The sequence below is a fragment of the Ips typographus genome, linkage group LG2 (genome assembly GCF_016097725.1).
Source record: "Ips typographus isolate SLU linkage group LG2, UJ_Ityp_2.0, whole genome shotgun sequence".
Taxonomy (NCBI): Eukaryota; Metazoa; Arthropoda; class Insecta; order Coleoptera; family Curculionidae; genus Ips; species Ips typographus.
Genome location: NC_138423.1, coordinates 22,240,450 through 22,261,200, shown reverse-complemented (window position 1 = coordinate 22,261,200; position 20,751 = coordinate 22,240,450). Strand labels below are relative to the sequence as shown.

General features: G+C 35.2%; 2 protein-coding genes across 4 annotated transcripts; one reads left to right on the top strand and one right to left on the bottom strand.

The window, feature by feature from the left end:
• The first annotated feature begins 277 nt into the window (after nt 1-277).
• On the top strand, nt 278-15,867 carry Nup358 (nucleoporin 358). Of its 3 annotated transcripts, XM_081974281.1 has the most exons (26): nt 279-502; nt 1,905-2,130; nt 2,258-2,444; nt 2,504-2,665; nt 2,725-3,034; nt 3,091-3,227; nt 3,286-3,400; nt 3,453-3,566; nt 3,622-3,869; nt 5,099-5,243; nt 5,334-9,434; nt 9,549-9,825; nt 10,450-10,657; nt 10,717-10,964; nt 11,019-11,136; nt 11,197-11,417; nt 11,473-11,851; nt 12,245-12,423; nt 12,477-12,628; nt 12,689-12,904; nt 12,962-13,051; nt 14,437-14,717; nt 14,770-14,989; nt 15,042-15,208; nt 15,265-15,448; nt 15,538-15,867. In XM_081974281.1, the coding sequence occupies exons 1-26, from the start codon at nt 431-433 to the stop codon at nt 15,739-15,741; spliced, it is 8,961 nt and encodes a 2,986-aa protein (XP_081830407.1). In that variant the 5' UTR covers nt 279-430; the 3' UTR covers nt 15,742-15,867. The 3 variants fall into 3 exon arrangements, with proteins under 3 accessions (XP_081830408.1, XP_081830407.1, XP_081830406.1); XM_081974280.1 differs by having other exon boundaries at nt 10,717-11,136; XM_081974282.1 differs by lacking the exon at nt 12,962-13,051 and having other exon boundaries at nt 278-502; nt 10,717-11,136.
• Nucleotides 15,868-16,811: 944 nt separating this feature from the next.
• GNBP3 (Gram-negative bacteria binding protein 3) lies at nt 16,812-20,016 on the bottom strand. The gene is made up of 9 exons (XM_081974285.1): nt 19,739-20,016; nt 18,690-18,820; nt 18,517-18,625; nt 18,214-18,461; nt 18,015-18,160; nt 17,789-17,952; nt 17,372-17,596; nt 17,167-17,312; nt 16,812-17,109 (listed from the first exon to the last, which is right to left on the bottom strand). Exons 1-9 carry the CDS (start codon nt 19,869-19,871, stop codon nt 16,915-16,917), a joined length of 1,497 nt encoding a protein of 498 aa, XP_081830411.1. The 5' UTR covers nt 19,872-20,016; the 3' UTR covers nt 16,812-16,914.
• Nucleotides 20,017-20,751: the final 735 nt, after the last annotated feature.

Here is a 20,751-nt window from a genome sequence, read left to right as displayed (position 1 = left end):
CAGAGAATTACAGCCACATTGCCAGATGGTTGGTTTACGACTTTGAAGAAATTTCAATGTTTTATTTATTAAGCAAAAAATTCAATAGGGATGAATTTAAATGCAATGCACCAACTAACGTAGGATTAAAAGGTTTATAGGCTATTTCAAATGCTGAGTTTAACAACTATAATTTAAATGAGTAAAAGAAATATGTTTTAAATTATTTTTTGGAGTTTTGGTTGTTCAATGTGGCAACAGTGTTTTAAATGCGCCATATTTCTTTCCCCTATATCTCGTTGAAGTCTTGTCATTTTCAAAGCCCAAGACATCTTTAGCATTCTGTGAATGTGAAAGCATTTTGTTTGGTGGTGTTTTAAACTGAATTTAGTCCATAAATATATGTTTTTGATTGTTTAATAATTGTTAAGACATCCCTTCGTAAGGTAAAATGTTTAGAACCAGGCAAGAAGTGGACAAACACGTGAATAGCAGCTTGAGATCTTTGAATAACGAGTCGGAGGTAAGGCCTATCGGCGTAACGTTTTTTCTGTTGAGCCGGCATTTCTCATGATCTTGAACATTCTCTTTTAAATACGTTAATGCTAGATATGACGATTTTGTTAACTTGGAAACATGCAAAGTACTATTTTAGGAGCATTATTTGCACTTGCCTATTAATAGTTCAGTTGCTGGGTTGATTGTAAATAGCCCCATGAATTGTTGTGTATCAAGGTGGTTTCATTAATTATTTTTGATTTTTGAGACAGTCTAGAATTAAGCAGAATACATTTGTCCCTCTCTTTGATATGTATTGACTTTTGTAAGCCTTATCAATACAATAACATACCAAACATTACAGACTGCTGCAATAACTTTACATGTGATAAAGCTCAAAATAGACTATCATTTAATTTTTAAATTTTGTTTTTGTTTCACTTATTTACTTAAATGTACTTCTTAAAGAAAACCAGGTAAGTAGGTTTTAGTTTGGGTAAGATCAGGTTTTTCCATGATGTTACTTTGTATTAGTGTTTGTCATTCAGAACTTGCCCCATTGTGTCCATTGCATTACAATTAAATCTTTACCCTTGTAGCCAGGTTCAATGGTTATTTATCTTATAAAATTGAAAACTGTCTTCTTTGAAAGTTGGAACACTATAAACTAATCTGAAATTGTATTCATTTAGAGGGTTTTCAAATTGACTTTCTCCCATTTCCCACTTCAGGAAAAGAGCTTTAACCTACACTAATCAAATATTATCAATTTGAGGTTGAGTTCAGTTCAAATAAATATGTGAATGAACCTAATATAGACAAAATTAAAAAAGTGGGTAGTTTTATCCTTTTCATAAATATACATTTTTGGTCTTCTAAATATTTTTATTGTTGAAATCACTGTAAAGGATTTCTTGATAAAATTATGTATGTATTATTTATATTTATAGAGAATTTTATACATAGAAATAGATTAAAATAAATGTCTACATAGAGCATCAAACAAACTCAAAACAAAACAATTTTTCATCTAATCTTCAATTCCTACTAACCCATATTATAATTGGTGATTTGGGCTCAAGTTTGGGTTTCTAAGCTCCTGTTTTCAACAAAAGATTTTGGCTTTTTTTCTGTCTAGTATTCTGTTTATTAATTATTACAATGGTTTGAACTATTCCCTGTCTTTTAGTCTTCATTATCTCAATTTGATAATAAAATTAAAAAAGTAAGCTTTCAGTTGTAATTCTTGCACATTTTTCAAACACAACAACAACAACAACAAGTATTTAGTTCTTAGTTATTTATTTATGGTTATGGAGAGGTTAGACTTTAAAGGTTGCTTTTACACCTTTTTTTTTTTTGGCTATTGCATTTGTTGCAACAATTCTTTTTTAATAATGTACAAACAACAAAATTAAACTTTTCAGAGATGCCTGAGAGGGTATGCCTTTGCAAAGCTCTACTTCAATGTGGGAGATTATGAACACGCCGTGCGCTACGTCAATTCCTATTTAAGTGTAAAACCAAAGTCGCCAGAAGGACATAATCTGCTGGGGAAAGCTTTAGAAAAACTGGGCAGGAAACAATCTGCTCTTGAGGCTTACAGAACCAGTTTACAACTGGATCCAAATCAGAACAACTTGGTCTTGAAAGGTAGATGGCCCAACAAGATTAATTATCACATTTTTTAAAGTCTGTTAAAACAAAGTAAACAGTAAAGTTATTATATTTGTGACCAAATTTTAACTTTCTAGAATTCTGATCAGTAAATAATTTTTAGTGTGTGATCTGCTTGCTCAAGACGATTTAGACATTGACAGTTCTGGAGCCAGATATTTTTGTGATTTGGCTCAGTCTTTAGATCCAAAAAATCCAATTGTTACAAGCTTGAAAGAGAAGCTCATTTCCAGTAATGGGCAAGATCCAAATCAAGTATCTGAATTTTTGCTCAAGGAACTGGAAAATAGGTATTTTTTCTAGATAGGTTTCAAGAATTGTTGCTTTAAGTTTTGTTATACATTTTTAGGCCAACAGATGTTAATTTGAGGGTTAGGTTGTTGAAAAACTTGTTGGAAAATAACAAAGTGAAAGAAGCCTACAAGCATGCTTTTGATATTGAACAGAAAAAATTGGATATGTTTGATGACAATATTTCTTGGTATGAAATTTTTGCTGAGGTGTTAGTTAGGTTAGTAGTATAAAAGTAAAGTTGTTTCTTTATAATTGAAGTGTTACTTTGGTGTGTAGGTATCAAAAAGATGCTAGTATTTCCACTCAACTTACTTGGGAGTTTTGGTTTTTGTCCACGTCAGTTCTAGAAAAACTGGCTTTGTTATCTCTTAGTGAGCATACTGAACATGTGAAAACCACCACTGACTATGTGACCACAGTGTTTAATTTTGACCAATCATTTTTGAAAGCCAGTCAAAATGTGGATTCTTGTCCTGATAAAATTTTGCTTAAAGAGTTCCTGAATCACTATGAAGGACAAGTGAATTTTCATTTCAGTGTTTTAGCATTTAAGCAAGCTAAAAAAGACCTAATTAATTTCAAAGAGGTAAGTTTATATTACTTCACATTTTTATATGTATACAGTGTTATTGTGGATTTTAGGTGGATAATTTTGTTTTACCCCTTTTGTTCACTGCTTACAATCTTCCAGTACCAGACACTCAAGGTGTTTGGTTTAGTAATTTGCCGGCAAATAGGCGGTTACTGGTTGCTGGATGGCATAAAGAAGCAGCATTCCGGTAATTCTCATTAAGCCAGCCTTTTGTATGTTTATTTAAATGTTTTGGGTGATTTCAGACGATCGCAAGCAGGTAACGTTTTACTTGGTCTGGCTAAGGATAGGAAAAACATAGTAATTGAAAAAGCATCCCAGTATTCAACTGGAATGTGGCGCGAACAGATTTTCAAAAAGGTTTTTCCGTTATAGCATTTCAACTACGTTTGTTCTATTGTCATTGTTTCAGTTGTTTGTGAAGCGTGATCAGCAACTAAAAACCGTAACAAGCTTTTTCAATTCATCAGCTCTAGAGCCCGTCCTAAAGCTTCCCGATGTCAGAGAATTGATTACTTATAATGAGGTTTGTTTTGATTTTATTTAACCTACTGATTTATGTTACATAGTGCCATATGCAGGTCGCCCAAATGGTGTATCCGGGATCGTTGCACCATTACATTTGGCTGGCAAAAAATTATCAAGATTTGGCTGATTTCACGCTAAAATCGTTTGACGGTTTGCAGTATTCGGTGAAGAATTTGAATAATTGCGCCGCAGAAACTTTGAATATTTTGGATGTGCAAAGCTTTATTTATTGTGCCACGTTGTGCGCACAATCAAAAGCGCAAAATGCCGATCATAGTTTGACATACTTTCATCAAAACAGGTGAGTTTTATTGTTTTTATAGATTTAGTATTAACTGGTTATTTAAATTAAATACTATAATTTGTGATTACATACTTATACTAAATCAACCTTCTTTCAAATTATTAATAACACCTAACGTCATATAGTTTGTGTCTTTAATCACTGCAATTAACATTTATCGTCGTTTAGATTTTCACATCTAAGTATCTTATACATTTTTCTTCACTTTGTGGAAGAAACAAGGATTACTGAAGTTGTTTCAATACTGCTTGAAACTTTGTTTGTGGTTAAGTGTTCTTTTTTCTAAATGAGTGGCTTGAGTGGCTTCACTAAATGAGCAAAATCAATAACTAAAAATTACAGTGTTTGCACATTGAGTTTAGGTAAATGGTATCCCTATTATATTTTTGATTTTATTAATTACACACACTCACCCTGTTAAATTGGATATTTTCTGTTTGGCCTGAAATGGAACGCCAATATTTTATTTTGGATTTATTGACTTGCTTAATTTACTTCCTTCTTCAATACATTTTTGTTGAAAGGAATAACTGCAGAGATGTTTCTCAATGGTGTCATAAACCATAGTGGAATTTAAGTTTCCAAATATAAACTTTTTAAGATATATGCATTAAACTGAGCTATGACGTTTTCTTTTTAATATTGCTTTGTTAATAATTTTGTAAATAGCTTAAAAAAAAAGTTAAAATGATCCAGCGGTCTCCTGTGACGGAGTAAAAGACATTTCAATTTTTAACGTAAATGAAACTCTAAAGTTACTCTTTTCGTAAAAATATTTTATTGGGACAACTCTTACTATTGTTTGAACACCATTGAACAACACAACGCTTAAACGAAATTGTTTCCAGCGGAAGATAACTTAAACTAAAAACTACTAAATAAACATATAAAAATCACAATTTCAGTCTCGTCTTTCTCGACGGTTGACGTTTGGTTAAAATTGATATTAGACATACGTCCATCGTCCATGCATTCCGTCTCTCAACTCCAACTCACTATAAACTAAAGAGAGATATCGCACATCTCCCTTTCTATGTGACAGCTACACCAAATAAGATGAGGTCAGAGATGTACCAAATAATTATGGTTTTCACTGGCATCTTTTTCTAAAGAAAAATAGGTGTAAAATATTTTTCAGCCTACTTCTAATTACAACAAAAAAAAATTTTTTTTACGACTATTATGAGGTAAAACGTGGAACACTGTATGTTTCTTTCCTCTTTTAGACCTTCCGTTTTGCCGGTTTCAATTACTGCCACTTTAGGAACACTCAACCAGGCTAAATTCTTAAGTGCTGCCTACAAAATGTATAAAAACGAATATACCTTAAACATGGGAGAAATTAGACTTATTTTGATTAAAGGGATCGAGGTAAGTCGTTAGTTCAAGTACTTTTGTATACTTTTTTAGCCAAGTTGAATTTATTCTCATGTGGTGTGTATTAATGTAGTAATCTCTTAGGTGGTTCGATGCGTTGGCAATCATGGACTTGACGTCAAGCTTTTGGTACACTTAGCCACAATCTTTGCAGATCGAGTTGGTAAACTAACTAAACATACCGAGATTGAAGCAAATTCCGCAAGGGCCGAACTATACTGGAAAACCGCCTTGCCTTTGTTAGAAAAACTGAAAAATGAGCACGCAGTCATCTATCCAAGTAACAGGATGTTTGAGTTTAAAGGCGGCAAAGATCTTAATCTAGATGAGATTTTGACTTATATTGAAAAAGGCAAGTTGTTTATAGGCGTTCAGCTAATGAAAAAAGAGGAATACGAAAAGGCTATGACCTTATTTGAGGGCCTCAAGGATCCTTACGCCAGCTTTTATCAGTCGCAAATTTATAAAGCGATGGCCGACTCAAAGACAAACCAAAGAAAGGAAAATGTTACTTCTGAAATGAGAAGTCAAAACATTATTTTGTTGTCTCGAGCACGTGATTGTTTGTATTTAACTTTGGATCGTTTAAGGGAACCGTCGCAAGACCGAAATCACCCATTAAATGCCCAATTAGGTACTGAAATAGAAAAGACTGAAAGGCTTCTATCTAGGATTGATCCTGACTGTTCCAATCGTAATGAATGTGACGGAATGTCGGATGAAAACGTCTCGGACGACTCAGTCGGTGAACATTATCTTAGTTCCTACACTCATCACGCTAGTTTTGCTAACGTTCGTGACTCGTCCGCGAAAAATGATACTTTGCAATTACATTCTACACCGTTACGGTTCAATGTATCAAAACGCGAAGCCAGACCCAGTCCAGAAAGATTGGACGCCCAAATTCGTCAACTGATGGCATCCAAAGACATGGCAATGAGCAATATTGTAGAGCAAAATAAAATGATGGTTGAGTTGCAACAGTCACTCACTGATGAAATTAGAGGTTTTAAAGATGCCGTTAAGAGTTTAACCTCCGTGACTGAACAACGAGTTCAGTCTTTTACAGGTAATTTTGAAGATGTTAAAAAAATGGTGGACGATCTTACTCACTCCGTCGATGACCGGCTGCAAAGTGTCACTGATATGGTACAGGAAATGCGTAGAGAACTGAACGAGATCAAAAAAGATCAAAATAAAAACACACAATTGAGCGTCGACGATCTGTACGATTTAGATCCGGATTACAACTCGTTAGACTACAACTTAGGCCCCAATATGAGCAATAATCAGACCCAAAACTTGTCATCTATGAATTCATTGGTCAACAATTTGTATCCGAATTATCCGCGTCTTCCACAAGCTCCGCCTGTCGCCAATCTAGCTGCCTACGCTGGTCAAGGGTTGTATCCTGGTCTGTACCCAGGATTACCATATCCACACTTGCCTTTGGGCTTACAAGCAGGACTTCCAGGTCTACCATTTTTGCCGCCGCCGGCTGATCAACAGCAGTTGTCCCATTTGACTGGACTGCCGCAGCCTTTGAACCCGAATCTGAGTCAATTAACTCAGATAGCGTCCCAGGCTCTGAGTATTCAATCACCTGCCAAGGAAAGTCCAAAACCTCAAACTTTCCCACCAAACAATGCTAGTTTTGGTCAGGCTGGCTTAGGATCTAGTGCGGTTGCTTCCATTTCACAACCAATAAGCATTAAGGATAGTCCTAAAACATCCATATTCAGCTCCAGTGGCTATAATCAGAGTGGCCTTTTGGGTCAAGGCTTATCAACTGGTGGTTTCAGTGCTGCTAGTGCTACAAGTAGCAGTACTGCTCCAGTGTCAAGGGCTCCTCCTGTCAATGTGGTGATTACTTCGTCTGATCCGCTTCCCAGCTTTAAAACTACCACCAGTCAACCGATTTTGTCTGTGACTATTCCACCTCAACACATCAAAGGAGCAACCATTCCTAAAGCATTGCCAAATCAAGGACCACATAATTATCAGATACCAATGCCTGTCACCACAACGATAGCGTCAACTCCATCAATTTTAAATCAACCATCACCTTTCAGTGGTGGTCAGAGTATTTCCAGCTCCGTATCAAGTCCAATTGTCTCATCTGCCCAAACTGCATCTCCAAACGTTTCTTTGGGAATCCATATCGAGAAAACGTTGGATAAAACATTTTCCACACCACAGAAAACTGATACAAGTTTAATTAGAAGCAATGTAAGTAATATATCCAGCGGATCTGTGGATGAATACGACCCCAGGCCCGACTTTCAACCAATCATTCCCCTTCCTGACGAGGTTCCTGTAACAACTGGTGAAGAAAAGGAAACAGAGTTGTTGTGCCAAAGGGCCAAGCTTTTCCGACTAGTCACAACTAACGGCCTTGTGGAATGGAAGGAAAGAGGAATTGGCAATATAAAAATCCTTTTTAATCCTGAAACTGGAAAAGTACGTATCTTGATGAGACGAGATCAAGTGCATAAAATCTGTGCCAACCACTTTTTAACTAAAGATATGATTTTAAGTCCAATGATCAACAACGACAAAGCATACATCTGGGCAGCTCAAGACTTTGCTGATGAACAGCTCAGTTTGGAGAAGTTTTGCGTGAGATTTAAAACACCTGAAGAAGCTAGGAAGTTTGCTGAAGCTTTTGAGTTAGCTAAATCTAAAATTCAGGAATCTAAAACCAATGAGACTGTTAAAAGTGTTAAAACTACCGCGAGTATTGAAGTTAAACCCCCTACATCTTCTACAGCACAATCTACCCCAACTAATTTAGGAGGATTCAAATTTATGTCTACCCCAACTTTCAAGCCAAAAGAAGAAGTAAAACCAGTTGAACTGGTTAAGGAGGCGGCGAAAGAACCTGAGAAAGTCAGCCCGTTTGCTTCGTTTACGTTCGGAAGTAAACCCCATTCTGAACCCCCTAAAAACCTGTTTTCCGGTTCTACATTGACGTTTGAATCTCCAAAGTTGACGCCACAACCTGCTGCGAAAAGCAATACCCCTCAGAAAACATCCAATGACGATGACGTGGATGAATATGTTCCAACGCAAGAATTCAAGCCAGTTATTGAGAAGCTTCCGGACTTGGTGGAAGTAAAAACCGGAGAAGAAAACGCTGAGGTATTGTTTGAAGAACGGTCCAAGCTCTTCAGATGGGATACTAGTGGTGAAAAACCCGAATGGAAGGAACGGGGATTAGGAAATATCAAAATTCTCAAAGAAGATACGATACGTTTAGTAATGAGACGTGAACAAGTGCACAAAGTGTGTCTTAATCATCAAGTGTTGAAAAATATGCCATTCAACAAAAATAGCGCAGATGCCAAAGCGGTGGTATGGCATGCGAAAGACTATTCTGAAGGAGTTCTTAAAGCGGAAATGTTTACAGCTCGATTCAAAAACGAAGAAATTGCTAACAGGTTCTTGGCTACTTTGCAGAAATTACAAACCTCTTTGGATGAAGGTAATCAAATAAGTGGCAAGCACCATAAGGCCGAAGCTCAGCCAAAGACAGGTTTTGGGGACAAATTCAAACCCGCCAAGGGTAGTTGGGAATGTAAAAATTGCTACGTCAACAATGACAGCAAGACAAACACTTGTATGGCTTGCGACACTCCTAAAGTGGGTAGCTCACCGAAAAAAGCCGAACCTACATTTTCATTTACGGCAAAACCTAGCACGGATTCCACAAAAACCGAAGTGACAATCACTCCAGTTTCAAGTGGATGGGGAAATCAGTTCAAACCAGCTGCAGGCTCGTGGGAGTGCAAAACTTGTCTGGTTTCTAATCCAGGTGACAAAACCAAATGCACTTCCTGCGAAACTCCTAAAGATGGAGCTGAAAGTACAACTCAATCAACTGGATTGAAAGGCATTTCTTTGGATACTGGTGGTCAAACCTTTACTTTTGGGATGCCGGTCACCCAAACTACCAAACAAGAACAGCCTACATCTAAGTTTACATTTAGCGCTACACCTGCTGCTCCTAAATTGGATGCAAATTCAGTTTTATCTGGGTTTGGTGATAGTTTTAAACCAAAACCCGGTTCGTGGGACTGCAAAGCCTGTTACGTTCGTAATGAGCCGACTAGTTTGTACTGTTTAAGCTGCGAAACACCGAAAGATGATACTATACCTAAAAAGGACTCTACAAACATTAAAGGAGTAAGTATTAACTTTAGCTTTTTATAACTATAATTTGTAACTTTCTCTTGTAATTATATAAAATTTTTGTACTATTTGAATAATATTCATAAAAATATATATTTCTTTTAACAGGTTAATTTAGAAACACCTGGACTGAAATTCTCCTTTGGTATGCCTGCGACCACTCAACCGCCAGCTGCGACAAGTTTCGGTTTTGGAGCTACTGACGCCGCCAAAACTGCATTTTCATGGAAACCTAAAGTGGAAAGCGCATCGTCTGGTGCAGAAGAAAAAAGTAACCCCCAGGCTGGAGAACAAACTTCGTTCAGTTCTCCTAAAAAAGCCGAGTTTGAATTTAAACCGCGAAGTCCACGCAGAATAAGTAGCGGACAAGGAGACGAGTCAGATGGTGAGTCATTATTTTATCTATATCATTGTCTTCTTGGTTTTTGTGGCCAAAAACTTTATTGTGAATAAAAGATATGTAATATAAAAAAATGGTAGTCATAAAAATAGATAGTTACTTGCTATAATTATCAAAAATTTGATCATCTGAGAGTGAAAAGTATAAATTTTAAAAACAGGATCAAGTCCAAACTGTCTACTCTGTAAATCATATGAAAGTGAAAATTTGGAAATCTGTCCTAACTTAACTATTTCTTCTAGTATTCACTGTTTATAAAATTATCTAAAAAACACAAAATTATAAATTCTATTCGACGCTCAATAATTAATAATTTATTGGTTGAGCTCACAATTTGAACATTTCATTCTGTTGGGCTTATAAGGTATTGTATCTTGGTAGTAAAATAGCATGTTACGTTGTGTTTGAGCATTGGAAATTACTCCTGCTTCTATTGTCACTCTTGACAGTTGTGACACTGATCAATAACACTACACTAAACTCCATCTTGAATAGACAAGTACGTCACACTAAAAATTCAAGACTTTCAAGAGTGAAACTTATTATGCCAATGATATACATACGTGTAGATGTCAATTTTGTTGTCATCTTAAATCTCAAAAATTACAGCCAGTTACGTAGAAGAGGAAGAAGCCAACGTGCAATTCAAACCGGTTGTCCCTCTTCCCGATATAGTTGAAGTAAAAACTGGAGAAGAGAACGAAGAAGTTCTCTACACCCATCGAGCTAAGCTGTTTCGCTTTGTTAGCGGTGAATGGAAAGAACGTGGCATTGGGGATGTAAAAATTCTCAAAGATAACGTTTCCGGTAAACTACGGTAAGTTCATTCATTTATAGTTGTTGGAGGGGGATTTGAAAATACTATACTTACCATAGAGTGGTAATGCGACGCGAACAAGTCTTTAAAATTTGCTTGAATCATTGGCTCACAAAAGACGTGGAATATTTGTCTAAAGATGAGAAAACTTGGCTGTTCCACGCGGCCGATTTTTCTGAAGGAGAATTATCGCGCGATCAATTTTGTTTGCGATTTAAGAGTAACGAAGTGGCTGTAGAATTCAAGAAAACCATAGATGATGCTTTGGCAAAACTGGACACTCTTGAGGGTGAAACCCCTGGAAAGGGTAAACACTGTTTTCGGTATAAAATAAACATTGTTAATAATAAAATTGTTTTAGTTGAAAGCACAACCGAGTCGGATTCGGATGTTGAATTTGTATCTGAAACACAAGTGACACCTGAAGAAGAAGAGGAAGCTCTTAAACTTATGTTACCACCTAAATTTATGGCGTACAGGTGAGAGTTTTGTGTTTAAATCTTGTATCAAATGAATTTGATGAATCGTGAAATTTGTAGGCAAAAACCGGACTGTGTTTGTGAACAATGTCAAAAAGACGACGAGTATTTAAAAGATTTGTTCGGTAAAAGCTCAATAAACGAAAAGCCAGTCATAACAAGTGCCAACACATCTGTCTTTTTCACTCCCACAAGTACTTTGAGTTTCAGCACTCCTTCTACTGCAGAAAGTGTGTTTGGTACCCCACCAATCACACAGTTCAGTTTTGGCTCTCCAACTGGTATTACTTTCGTTTAGGTATTGCAGGAACACTTTTTGAACATAGTTTATTGTAGGAGAACAATTTGGAATGCGGCCACCAAAATCTGAATCATTGAGACAACTACTACAAAAACCTTCATTTATACCACAATCTACTGATCAGAAGACCACTAATCTGTTTTCACTTAACTCTGAAAAAGCAACACCACAAGCTACTGATCAGAAGACCACTAATCTGTTTTCACTTAACTCTGAAAAAGCAACACCACAATCTACTGATCAGAAGACCGCTAATCTGTTTTCGCTTAATTTCGGTAAGGCATCGTCTACGTCAACCTCTGGTAACGTAACCCCTAAAGCTGAAGGCGAAAAAGATGATAAGAAAGAAGAGTCTACTGTTAGCTCAACTTCAGTAACACCTGTCGGAAGTTCTTTACAAAAATCATCATCTGGGTAAGTGTCGTACACAGTGTCCCTGAAAATACTGACTGTACCATGTGAGCTATCAAAAAAGGACGTCGATTCTGTTTATGTGAGAAATGAAAAAAGCCGTTAGTTAGATAAACCATATTTATTGGTAGACACACTTAAATTTTTAGGGAAAAACATCCATTTCTTATTTCTAGATCACTTCACCTAAGAATTTTTTTCCTGAAATCTGAATTTGAAATAGTTGGTAAATGGATGTTGTTTCTTAGTAGCTCACCTGGAATAACGCTGGAAGTTCGCTTTTTATAATAATAATAATAATAAACAATCTTTATTTCATTACGAAATGGGCTATCGACCGAAATGGTCTTTCTGCCCTTGTTTGTGTACATTTGTTTTAATTGAACGTTTTTTCAGCTTATTTACCCAGAAATCCGATAATATCTTTAGAATCACTGGATCTGCTAGTTCCGGTAGTGCATCGCCTAGCATTTTCGGAGATTCGACCGGTAACATTTTCAGTACCCCTAAAGATGGGTCCACTCCAAATTTCTTCGGCTCAATGTCAATTTTCGGAAATGACTCAGATTCTTCTAGTAAGTTATATCAACTTGTAGTTAATAGTTAGTACCAAACTTTATTTTTGCAGAGAACTTATTTAGCAGCAGTGGTAATCTCTTCTCTTTAAACAAAGCTTCACCTGCTACAGGAAGTATATTTGGCACTGCAGCTAATATCAGTTCAAATAACAGCCTTTTTGGAAGTAGTCCAGGATTAAACGCTAACCAACCTCAAGCTTCGGTAATTTCACGTTTTCTTTATTCTTTCCAGCAATACAACTAATAATATTGTTTTTTTTAGGCTACTCCACTGTTTGGGGCTTCATCACAACTAAATATTTTCGGTACGTCAGCTAATACGGGCAACATATTCGGTCAAGGAGTGTTTGGAAATAAGGCTGGACCTAAAGTAACCGATGCCAATTTAACGTTTGGATCTACGACAACCAATTTAAAAGACAAGGACGAGGTTGTATTGAAAGCTGATTCGAATTTATCTTTCGCTAATTTAGCTCAGGTATGATTTTTGTTTGTAACTTTTGCATTGTTCTGATTTGTTACATTTTAATATCAGGCGTCAAAAACTGAAACTGCGTTTACTCCAAAAGTTAATTCTGAAGTTCCATTTGCGTTCTTAGGAGCAGGTGCCCCAGTGTTTGGAAGTGTAAGTAATTTAACAATGATTATTAACAACAAAAAGTTTTAATAAATTTGCTGTGGTGGACAATACCATTATTTTTTACAACTTGAGGGTTAAATAGTTTTTGGTATTAGTGTTTTTTTTACTGCCATTTAAATGGAAATAAAAAAATTGTCTTGTAAGCATATTTATGCATTCCCAGAAGATGGTATAGAACAATACAAACCACTGTTATTGGCAGTGACGTCACTGTATCCGTGTGACATGTGCTAATAAACTATTTAAGCACTGTTTTTCTGGATGGTATTGGAAAATTTGCTTGCGACGGATGTTACCAACGTTTAATCGGATAGACTACCTATTATAAATGTAAATAAACCAAAACACATATCAAAGTATCAGAAAATAAGTCAAATACAGAAAATATATGGTGTATTTCAGACTAATATTGTTGACATAACTAGAAAAGTTGACCAAAAAAATGTCTAGCTGCTTCTTAGGGAGCGCCATAACTACGTTGTTTTCTTTGTTTACTAAAGGAAGCCTGTTTCTAAACCTTTACAGCTGTCAACTTGTTTTCAAAATATATATTTTCTATTTTTTACAAAATCAGTGTTGAACTCATTCTCAGGTATTTTTTTTTAACTTGATCGAAACCCATGAAATTTGTCTGTCTAGAATGCAATCAAAAAGATTTACTTTGCCGTCAAATGCCTACAAAACAGATGTTTACGCTTTTATGATTAAATGAGTTAAGTATAATATTCATTTCTTCCAATTTTTTCCTATGGTTAGAAACTTATCATTGTTTAATTTAGGGTGAGAACATTATTCTATGAATTTTGGTTTCCATTGAGAAGGAAAAACTAAACCCTGATAATATAGAAACAACAATTTAATGTCACATCTACGGGGCGCGGTCGAAATTTAACAAAATATTGAATAAAACACGTGACTTAAACCGGTTTATTCACTCGAAGAACTTCGCTTGTGGGCCTAATTATTCTTTTCGTTAATAAAAAATGGTTTAAGTAACTTGCTGTATAAATAACTAATATCACACAAGCAGGGCACCACACATAACTCACTCTTGGGAGGTAAGTTTTAACCGAAAGTTTGTGGTGACAAAAGTGATGGACAACAGCTGATTAATGACGTCATACTTAAAATGTCCGAGGCAGCATTAAATTGCATAATAAGTAAACTAATACTTTAGATTTTTGTTAATTATTAATAATACGTATTAGAACAATAGATTATGCAAAACTTTTCTAATTTTACTAAACTTAAAGAATCCTTGTAAAAATCCTGTGGCCTAAACAACACTTCTGAACGCTCACTAATGGCGTGACTTTTTCTCCCTTCAACAAACTTAACCAACTTGTAACTAAATTTTCGTGTTTCTTCAGTTGAAGAAAGAAAAAACCCCATCAAAAACTAAAGAACAATTGAACAAAACCCAAGAAGGTTCAGATAATGAAGAAGTCGAAGGTGCCGATCACGATCCTCACTTTGAACCAATCGTTCCTCTGCCAGACGCGATTGTAGTCAGTACGGGCGAGGAAGAAGAAAGCGTTGTATTTAACGAGAGAGCAAAGTTATTTAGGTACGACAGCTCAACTAAAGAATGGAAAGAACGTGGAATCGGCGAGCTAAAAGTATTATTCCACCCAGAAAATAAAACATACAGGTGAGTTAATCTGTTTGCTCTTAAGTGTATGTTGTTGTGAATTTTGTTTCAGACTACTTTTGAGACGAGAACAAGTACACAAAGTGGTTTTGAATCAACGAATCACATCTGATTTGGAGTTGCAACCAATGAACACGTCTGATAAGGCTTGGGTTTGGGCCGGCATGAATTACAGCGAAGACGAAACGAAATTAGAGCAACTTGCAGTGAAGTTTAAGAATACCGAACTGGCGCAGGCGTTTAAGAAATGCATCGATGAAACTGTGCTGAAAGTGCGTAAAATTATTTCTGAGCATTATAGAGTTCTGATTTGTTTAAATTTAGGCTGCCGAAATACAAGCAAACCGCAGTCAATTAAGCGACTTGGTTCCCACCTCAGTTCAGAATCTTCAAGTCAATGACGAGGACAGTCACGACGATTATGGTGAAAATGAAGATTATAACGATGAAGAGGAAGATGATGAAGATGAAGACGATGACGATGATGAACGGTTTGTCTTCTGTTATTAACTTAAAATACGGAAATTAGATTATTAATGATTTTCAGGACTGTAATGTTTACTAAACGTTGCACTTTAAGCGAGGACATTGGAGGAAACTGGCAACAAGTTTGCATGGGAGATTTGCAAGTTTATTACGATCCAGAACTATTTACAGCTCGTATTTGTATTATTAGTGATAATGGAGAAATTGTCAGTAATACTATCATTGGAGTTAACACAGTTTTGGAGGTAAGTTTTGATTTGCACGCCACTTATGCCGAAAAACTCCAATCCAATATTATGATTGAACTGTTTTTAAAATACATTTTGATTTACAGATCAAAGGAAAGGAGTGTACCTGGAAATCGGTTGAGTGGGCCGATTCAAACGATCCGCATTGGCGTACGCTGAAAGCAACATTTAGCAGCGAGGTTGCGGCGCAAGAATTTCATTCCAATTATTTAGAAGGAGTTAACTACGCCCATGAAGTGGGCATAGCGGACGAATTGTCTCCTGAGGTCGACACGGAAAGTGATCATTAGTAGTTTATGTTTTAGGTGTTTTTTTTTATTATAAATGTATAAGGATTAGTTAAGTCACACTTTCTGATTTCATATTAAAATATCTTACAAATTTGTTATAGGTCAGTATAAAAGTTTTAATTTGGATCTTTTGTTTTTTAATTTCCTTTATTTAAACTCTTTCTAAGAATCTATAGAATCAGTACACTGTCTTAGAATTGCCCTCCGTGTAAAATAATAATAATGATAACAGTATTTATTTCGAATTGTGATTAGGATAGAGTACAATGTACATGCGTCATGGTAAACTATGAACTAATCTTTTTAGTACTTAAAGATACTTATATACATTTTCAGCGATTTTTTCCTAAATACAGATTTCAGAGAATAAGCAATCTTTATTTAACAAAATAATCCTCTATAGTGTAGGGTTCTAATTCAATTAGTAAATTTTTTACTTCTTTTTTAAAACTTTTGTCCGTCAATGTTTTCAGCCTGTCTGGTAGGTTGTTAAATAGGCGAATACACATATATTTTGCATTCTTCTCAGTGAGTGTTAATCTATGTTTTGGACAGTTTACATCTTTTTGTCTTGTGTTGTATGTATGATTGACTTTGATGTTAAATAGGTTTTGGTTCTTTTTAAGAAAGATGAGACACTCATATATATAAATTGCATAAACTGTCATTATTTTTTTTTTTTAAAGATGGATCTACATGAATCTTTGTATTTCATTTTGAACATTAATCTAATTGCCCTTTTTTGAATTACAAATACATTCTGTATTGAAGTATTTCTACCCCAAAACAATTGCATACTTCATAATCGATTCAAAGTTGGCAAAGTACAATATTTTAAGGGCCGCCAGGTTCAGATACCCGGAGGCAATTCGAATTCCATAGCAAATTGAGTTTAACCAGCCTAGCAGAACATTTATGTGATCAGACCAATCTAGAAATTCTGCACTCCCAAAAATTTTGTGTTCTTGGCTAGTAATTGGCTCCTGTCAGTGAGAAGGTGTATTTCATTAGGTTTCTCAAAACTGATGTTACGTCGAGTACTTTTATTGTTTCACAGTTAAAATACGCGGTCTCTGGTATTCCTCACTTTATTTAAAACGGTTACAACACAAGCAGACTTATAATAACACATTCGTTCAACATAAAAATCAGTCACTGGAATAAACGAGTAAACTATTCATCTAAAGCCCACACTCGCACGTACTCGACTTCCAATTTCGCGTCGTTTCCCCATGTAGGTAACCAAGTGTTTCTAGCTTTGTAAAAGTTTTTCTGGCTTCTCACTTGATTGTTTACCCAAGGTTTTGAACCATCAGAACGGTCTTCGAAATTATGACCTCCGGCACCAACTCCAACAACAATGTTCATCTAAATAATTATATTTTTAACAAATATTTACCAACAACAAAACAATTTAGTGTATACCTCTTTGTCGAAAGGCGCAAAATTGCTTCCTTGTTTCCACTTATCGCTGTTTTCCAACTGTAAATTACTCGCTAGACTGGAGAATCCTCCTTCAGGTGGAAAAATCGTGCCGTAAACCACATTATCCACACTCACTGAAACTCTGTCTGGAAAAAACACACATTTCAGTGTTAACGTCGTTATTCTTGTTGTTTCAAACTTATACCTGGTTTCCAGAGTATAGAGAAATTATGGTATTTGTCCGTCCAAGTTCCTTGGTAATCTTCAATAGTTTTGAGGGCGTAGTTTCTGGCAGCAGGTCGAAATCCAAGGATGAGACCGCCTTTTAATTGTTTATTATCATTTGCGTTTCCAGCTAGATATGCTATTCTGATTTGGCCAGATGCGTATCCGGGTCCGTAATCTTCTTTTTCCGAATTCAGGAATAGCTCTAAGTAAATATTGATCGATTTTAAGATCGAGATTGGTTTTTCGGTCTCAAAGTAACAAAATAAATTAAGTATATGGAATATCCATTAGACAACCCTTACTAAGTGCTAATTCTATCCCTGAGTTGTATAATTATTATTTGATTTGACAGTTGGTAGTAAATTATTTTATTTTAGATTGTTGTTTAATTTACCTGGATACAACCAGTCTCCTTTTGGTAACTTGGCCCTTACTTCAATTTTTCCATATTTAAAGGAAAATTTGTCTTTTGTTGTTAATTGCGCTGAGAGAATTGGAGGCAGAATTTGAGATCCTAGGACTTCTTGCTCACATTCGCTGCTAGACTTTCCTGTACACCTACAATTACCAAAATATAACAAGTCATCTGAATTTCAAGAGTAATCACTATGTGGACTCACTTTTCGCCTAAGTTTATCGAACTTAGAGGACGACCTACGAATCCTTCTCCATACACGGAATCTGTTAAAATTGGCTTAACCACTAGTCGACCATCCTGAAAGCTTAAAGTCTGGGGGTTGTCTTCGTACATAACAAACTCATAATCCTAAAATGTCCCCAATTGACTCAAAAACATTCATTAAAAAAATGTAAACTTACTGGTCCAGACGCAAATTTTCTCTGCACTGTCCACAATTTATCTCGATTATTTAAGTAGTTTTTAAAGTCACTATCAAATATCAGTTTGCCTCTACAAGGTTGCGTTCCTTTTACAGTGGTGGTTGAAGGTTTGCAAAAGAAAGGATTTTTGTTAATAACATCAGGTAGAGGTGTAGTGGTGGTTGTGGTAGTAGTGCTGGTTGTTACTACCTGTGTTGGTGGTCTAACACCGGGTTTTGGTAGTAACTCTAAAAAATAACGAAAAAATGTAGACGAAGATTTAGAGAGATATTTTTTTCTTACCTTTAACTTCAAAAAATTGATCATCTTTTGGGTATCCAAGTTTGCGTGTTCCATCAAAGTAGTCCACATAAGTCCAGTAGTATAAAACATCTCCCACATTTAATTTTGCCTTTATAATAGATAGAATGTTTGATTCTATAGGTTAGTTATTAAAATTTGTATAGTTCATATACCTGAGAGTCGTAAAAAGTCCATCTACCGTTTTTGGCTTTTGTAATGTCCCTAGAAAATGTTCCGGCTTCTCTGCCGTTCATTTCCTCATTAATTTTGCCATGGAATGCAAAAAGTTTAATTCCTTCCTGATCTGCAATAGTTATTGTTACATAGATCATTTTAGAAAACTCTAATGAGAAAATTAATATCAAGTATTTGGAAGTAGAAATCGGTCTATGAGCAAGATTTAAGCTCTTTTTTGGGCAGTCACAAGTTACCAACAGTGCTGAAATGTTTGCACATGTGGTATCATAAATAACGATTGCACTTTTATAATTTGACACTATTGGCTTAAAATGACAGTTTTCTAATTTTACCATGGTCATGGCAATGTCAAAGTTCTAAATCCTTCTCTCACTAAAATGTGTTGATAATTGATGTGTTACAACATGTTTTTAATATCTGCGGTGTCCGGAAAGGTCATTTTCAGAAAGTTTCAAATACTTTCTTCACCCAGTTCTTTAAAGAAAGTAAAATGTCATTATAGTTTTCTAATTAGATCCAAATATTTTGCTTGCACAATTATTGGATTTACTATAAACCTTAATAATGTTAGCAACTTTAAGAAACAATAAATCAAGTTATTTTAACAATTCTTCAAAATATTTTAACGTTTATAGGAGTATTTAAATAATAGTTTTAATTCTGGTTTTAACAATTATCAATGAGTTTTAATTACCTAAAAAACAAAAACCCAAAGATGTCATTGTGGTTGAAACTGCCTTAAAAATACGGTTGTGTATCAATTTCAGTCAAAAAAACTACTGTGAATTCTATTGTCTCTGATTTATTCATAGTTAACCCTGTTATTTACTACAAAAATTATTTCAAAGACACAGTGCAAGCCGTACAAAACCCTGTTTAGTTCATTTTTAGCGAGTTCCTTACATCCAAAACAACAATAATTATGTTAACCTTGCTGACTGAATCTGATTAACCACTACAGTCACGTATTTTAATAGAATGTTAAAATTCAGTTTTAGTTTAAATTATTTAGTTGTTTTTTCACCTGGAATCGACACCCTAAATCCTCTGGGTGTGTAAACTTCAACAGTGGCATCCGGCACTTCAAAATCTTGACCATTGATCGAAATTGCACTAATAACTGTTACAAGCACTAAATAAGAACTTTTACAACCCATTGTTTCCACGATACTAGTATATGAAGAAGCCACTGCCCGAACCAGTTTTATTCTTGATTTGAAGATTACATTTATACCGAGAAATTCCACACTGACGCTTATTTTCAAGCCGGTTGTTGCTAAAAATCAGAGATGGTTATGGTTAAACGATGTGGGATTTTACACATATTGCGCTTCTAATAACATGCGATAAAAGTTAAACATGTTATGAATTTACCAATACCGGTCTTAGTAATGTTTATATTTTTGTTTAATTGGAATTTACAGAAATGGCACCGATATTCCAAAGGGTATCATTACTTTTTTGACTAGAAAATGTTATCTACGTAATTCCCATTAGGAGAAATTATTCAGACAAAGAATTTGCAAACATACACAGGAATTTAATCATTCATCATAACTGGGGCTAACATGTTGACAGGAAACCTTCGTACGAATTAAATTCCCTCTAACTAAAGTTGTAATTCGAATTTCAGGAATTTGAGGGAGTAATAGCAAAACTTTGGGTTTCATTTACAAGTTGATTTGCTAAATACAGCATAGTCAGTGTTGTCAGATTTCAATAACTGTGATCAATATGTTTTCAACATTTATTAAGTGGTTTAATACTTTTTTGATTTATCATTTTTAATGTAGTGTATTTTTAATTATTTGTTATCTTTATTTTATGCTATAAATGCTATAAAGCGTGACCAAATTGCAATATTAAATTATCTAAGTTATAGACTTCAGTCTCATCAAAAGATTGAAGTAAAAATAAATGTTAGGACATTAAGATGTAAAATTTACATAGAAATGGCAAACATGTAAAAGTTGCATATTTTTTGAATTAGAAGAAAGATTGGTACAGGAGCGGAAAACTATACAGAGTGTACTAAAT

Excerpts from the sequence above, each read along its gene's own strand:
- Nup358 (XM_081974280.1), top strand. The coding sequence starts at position 431 with ATGTTTAGAACCAGGCAAGAAGTGGACAAACACGTGAATAGCAGCTTG. Across the intron at positions 3,228-3,285 it reads CATAAAGAAGCAGCATTCCG|ACGATCGCAAGCAGGTAACG; the intron begins GTAATTCTCATT and ends GGGTGATTTCAG. Across the intron at positions 5,244-5,333 it reads TTTTGATTAAAGGGATCGAG|GTGGTTCGATGCGTTGGCAA; the intron begins GTAAGTCGTTAG and ends GTAATCTCTTAG.
- GNBP3 (XM_081974285.1), bottom strand. The coding sequence starts at position 19,871 with ATGGGTTGTAAAAGTTCTTATTTAGTGCTTGTAACAGTTATTAGTGCA. Across the intron at positions 18,626-18,689 it reads GGACTTTTTACGACTCTCAG|GCAAAATTAAATGTGGGAGA; the intron begins GTATATGAACTA and ends TCTATTATAAAG. Across the intron at positions 17,953-18,014 it reads TCGATAAACTTAGGCGAAAA|GTGTACAGGAAAGTCTAGCA; the intron begins GTGAGTCCACAT and ends TGGTAATTGTAG.